Source organism: Grammomys surdaster, unplaced genomic scaffold, assembly GCF_004785775.1.
Source record: "Grammomys surdaster isolate TR1022 unplaced genomic scaffold, NIH_TR_1.0 194, whole genome shotgun sequence".
Classification (NCBI taxonomy): Eukaryota; Metazoa; Chordata; class Mammalia; order Rodentia; family Muridae; genus Grammomys; species Grammomys surdaster.
Window position 1 is genome coordinate 4,449,468 of NW_021604639.1, and position 3,884 is coordinate 4,453,351.

The 3,884-nt window shown below is 40.3% G+C and overlaps 1 protein-coding gene across 1 annotated transcript in view; it reads left to right on the forward strand.

The window, feature by feature from the left end:
* Ryr2 (ryanodine receptor 2) overlaps positions 1-3,884 on the forward strand; it is a 424,465-nt gene that overhangs the window by 74,642 nt on the left and 345,939 nt on the right. Inside the window, exon 6 of the mRNA XM_028769855.1 lies at positions 3,760-3,774. Coding sequence (XP_028625688.1) covers positions 3,760-3,774 — 15 coding nt within the window. The remainder of the gene's footprint in view (positions 1-3,759; positions 3,775-3,884) is intronic.

Below are 3,884 nucleotides of genomic sequence, written 5' to 3' on the forward strand. Positions count from 1 at the left end.
CCCTCTCCCTCTCCCTCTCCCTCTCTCTCTCTCTCTCTCTCTCTCTCTCTCTGTGTGACCAGTGCTATCAGCATAAAATATTGTTATTTTATTTGGTTTTCTCCTGGAAACCATTTGTGTTTCTCAAGACCTCCTAGAATGTTTAAGATCTATGGCATTGGGTGATTACGGGGGATTCTGTGGGGTTCAGTCAGCCATTTGTCCAATGGCATCACCTCTGTCTGTGTTGAGAGAGTTTCTCTCTGTTTTTATGTTAGTGAAGGTGTGGGGCAGTCATGGCTCAGCTCTTGCTCTGTCTGGAGGGACCTTCCTATCATCTGTGAAATCTGAAGTAACTGAACTAACCCTAGAGAACACATGACTGGCACATGCAGTTTTACAGCAAAGAACCAAAACTTTGTGTTTCAGTGAAAACAGTTCCTTAGTTTAGTGTTACTGTTGCTGCAATGAGACACCATGACAAAGAACAACTTTGGGAGGAAAGAGTTTATTTCACTCACAGTTCAAAAGCTGTGATTATCATAACAGTGATGGCAGGAGCCTGGAGGCAGGAGCTGAGGCAGAGGCCGTGGAGGGGTGCTGCTTACTGGCTTGCTCACACGGAAATGTTCACCAAGCTTGGAGCATTCAGTGGCTTTTCTTGCCCAAAGTTTGAAAGTCCATCCACACCCTCTAGACCTTCTACTAGAACTGGAAGTGGATCAGGATCAATGCATGTGTCCATACTGAACACCCTTACTCAGCTTTCTCTAGTGAAATTTAGTTTATGCCCAGAGAAAGTTTCACAGTTTAATTTAGTTTATCTTCCATTATATATTTTTTAAGCATAAACTCGATGTTCTCAGCACCAAGAGAGGGTGTGTCTTTCAGTACCTTTCTTCCTCAGTTGCCTTTCCCCCTTTCCCACCATGCCATCCACTTAAAGATCTTTTCCTTAGTTGATTTTGTTGCTGTTGCCTTTGTTAGACCTAAGTAGTGTTCATATGGATATCATACGAATATATCCATTCCTCTTGTAGTGCATTCTGCTTTTTTTCTTGCATGAGTGACCACTTTGGAGTATCTTCTAATATTATCACTTGTTAATAGTTACAACTTAAGCCAAATTACCCAAGAGATTTGGAAAAAAAAAAAGGCTATCTCAATATACTCAGTCTTTTCTGCTCTTGGCTGTCTCAGGAAAGTCGAGTGCTGTTCTTCCTTATTCCACAGAAAGACGCTCTTGCCTTCTCTTAGTCTGTTTCTATTCCATTGCACTGTCAGGTCTTCCCCAATGCTCTGTGACTTACTCTTCTTGGTGTCATTTAACCTGTGTATTCTCTTGATCAGACTTGAACAACTCTGCTGGATACTTTGTAAAAGCCTCTGCAGCCACTGTAAAGTAGTGAATTTAGGGAACTGGTCACATCAAACTGGAAAATTCCCAAACCTAGCCCAATTAAAATCTACAGGCAGTACCAATGATAACCTCGTGCCACAGAACAATGTTGGATGGTTTTGCTTGTTTCTTCCAAGAATAACATGAAAGTGATTTCCCCATTTGCTTATTGGGTGATATTTTTATTTTGATCTCTGTTGCTGTGATAAAACAGTTGGGGAGGAAAGCTTCACTTGATACCTCCAGGTCCTAGTGCATCACTGAAGGAAGTTAAGGCAGAACCATAAGGACGACTGCTTATTGCCTCATACTCTCTTATGCTTAACTTGTTTTCTTATACAACCCAGGACCACTTGCCTAGGGAATAGTGCTACCCAAAGTGGCTTGCCCTCCTATAAAAATTAACAATCAAGACAATCCCCCATAGACATACCCATAGGCTAGTCTGACCTAGACGATTCCTCTGCTGGGGCTTCTCCTCTAAGATAACTCTTGGCTGTGTCACTTTGACAATGAAAACTAACCAGGACATCTAATATTGTCAGATAACATGAAGGTATATAGTTTTTGGTATTTGTATGGAAAGTAATTTTCCTGCTGTCATTCACTGTTAATATCAGTTACGTTTTTTTGTAACTCTCTGCCTTCATTTTCTAAGTGAAAAAATAAAATTCTTTTTACTTTTCATTGTTGGACAGTTCCATACATTTAAGTCAAATTTACCCAATTCCTTTCTTTCTTACTGAAAGTCTTTTCCATATGTATATGTAAATTACATATGTTTACACATACATGTAACTTACATGTATATTTATACATATACACACATGCATGCGTGTATGTGTAACGGTGTGTGGTCACGGGGTTTAATTAGATTTGCTTGACCAAGCAGGCGTAGAAGGTTATTTAATAGATCAAGGACAACTTACTCAGTAGCTACGCGACTGAATAAAATGACATCCTCTCCCAAAACCACTGACTGTCATCAGTATTCCTTCAGGGAGGGGTGGGGCCACGTGGGCCTCTCTCTGTCCATACTGAAATGTTGATGGACCCAGTCCTATGCAGGTCTTGTGCGGAGCTGCACAGCTGTGGTCAGATTGAGTGTAATGACCATGTCTTGTCCAGAAGACAGCTTTTTGTTTCACAACTCCTCATCCCCCAGATCTTATTCTCTTTGCATCTCCTGCTTGCACCATCATGTTTCCTGAACTACGTAGGTGGGTGTATGATTGTTCAGAGCTGGGCATACCACCATCACTTATCCTTCCACTTGGGCCTGTTATGGTTCTCTGCCTGCCTTACCTGCTGCTACCTGCAGTAAGCTCCTTTGGTAACAGCTCAGAGCAGCCTTCTTCACAATAGAAGCAACGCTGGGAAAGTCAAAATTCTTTGAAGATTTCCCTTGGACTTATAGTATTGAAAACGAAAGACACTGCTCAGAGAGGAATTTCCATTTATTTATACACACGTTTCTGTTTATGTGTGTTTCAGGGAAGCAGTTAATATTTACGAACGTCTATATTTGAAAATGCTTCCCTGATGGTCTCTTTAAACCCAATGGGGATATGTCTATATTTTTTCTTAATGTGTTTTAGACCTGTTCTTAAGAACCTACTTCAGCCCTAAGTTTGGAAGTCAAGCAGTTTCCCTCTTCTTGAATGTTTATCATCTGAATGCCCTCCCAGAAAGGAGTCCAGGAAACTGGAGGATATCTAGTAAAAACAAGGAAAGATGCATATGTAATGTCTTCATTGTCTTCTTTGGAAAGGGACAGAGCTGTAAAGGAGTATGTGAGAGGGGCCCTGTTGAGAGAAAAGGAAAAACGTTTTGTATGCCTCTCTTTGAAATGTATTTCTCACCGTAGGCAGCATCTCAGAGACTGCTTCCTGTTTCTTGCATGAGGGATGCAAGGCTCCATGTTTCAGATTCTCCTAACCAGGGTCTTAACCACCAGCTTTACTAAAATTAGAGGAGTTGTCCTGTATCACTGCATTTATACCAAAAGAGATGGAATGAAGGTTGTTTTTGTTGTTGTTGTTTTTAATTTGAGCATTTTCAGAGAATAAATGGAAGATTATACTGCCTTCTCAGTGCTTGGATATTGTACATTGTCAGGGCTTTCAGTAGTGTGGCATGTTTTCACAGGAAACAGCTGAACTAATGTAAAGATTCCTTTTGAAAGACTTTGCTTGCTATAGCATTTTTCTAGCATGTAGTTGAATATACGCTCTGTTGCAACAGCAGTGTGAATTTTCTGCTTATTGTTGGCTTAACTCCACTTAGAACAATGGAGTCTTGATAAATAAGTTATTTAAAAACTAAGTTGTGGAAATGATCTGTATTTAATAATTTTCTCTCTTTTCCTTATGTCTCCACAGAAGTTCATGATGAAGGTGAGGCTCTGATCCTCTGTTGTATATGTTACAGTTCCTGTCATAGTGTGGGTATATGTGAATGGTCACATGTCTTAGTTTGGGTATATGTGATAATTCATGTGTCTTAG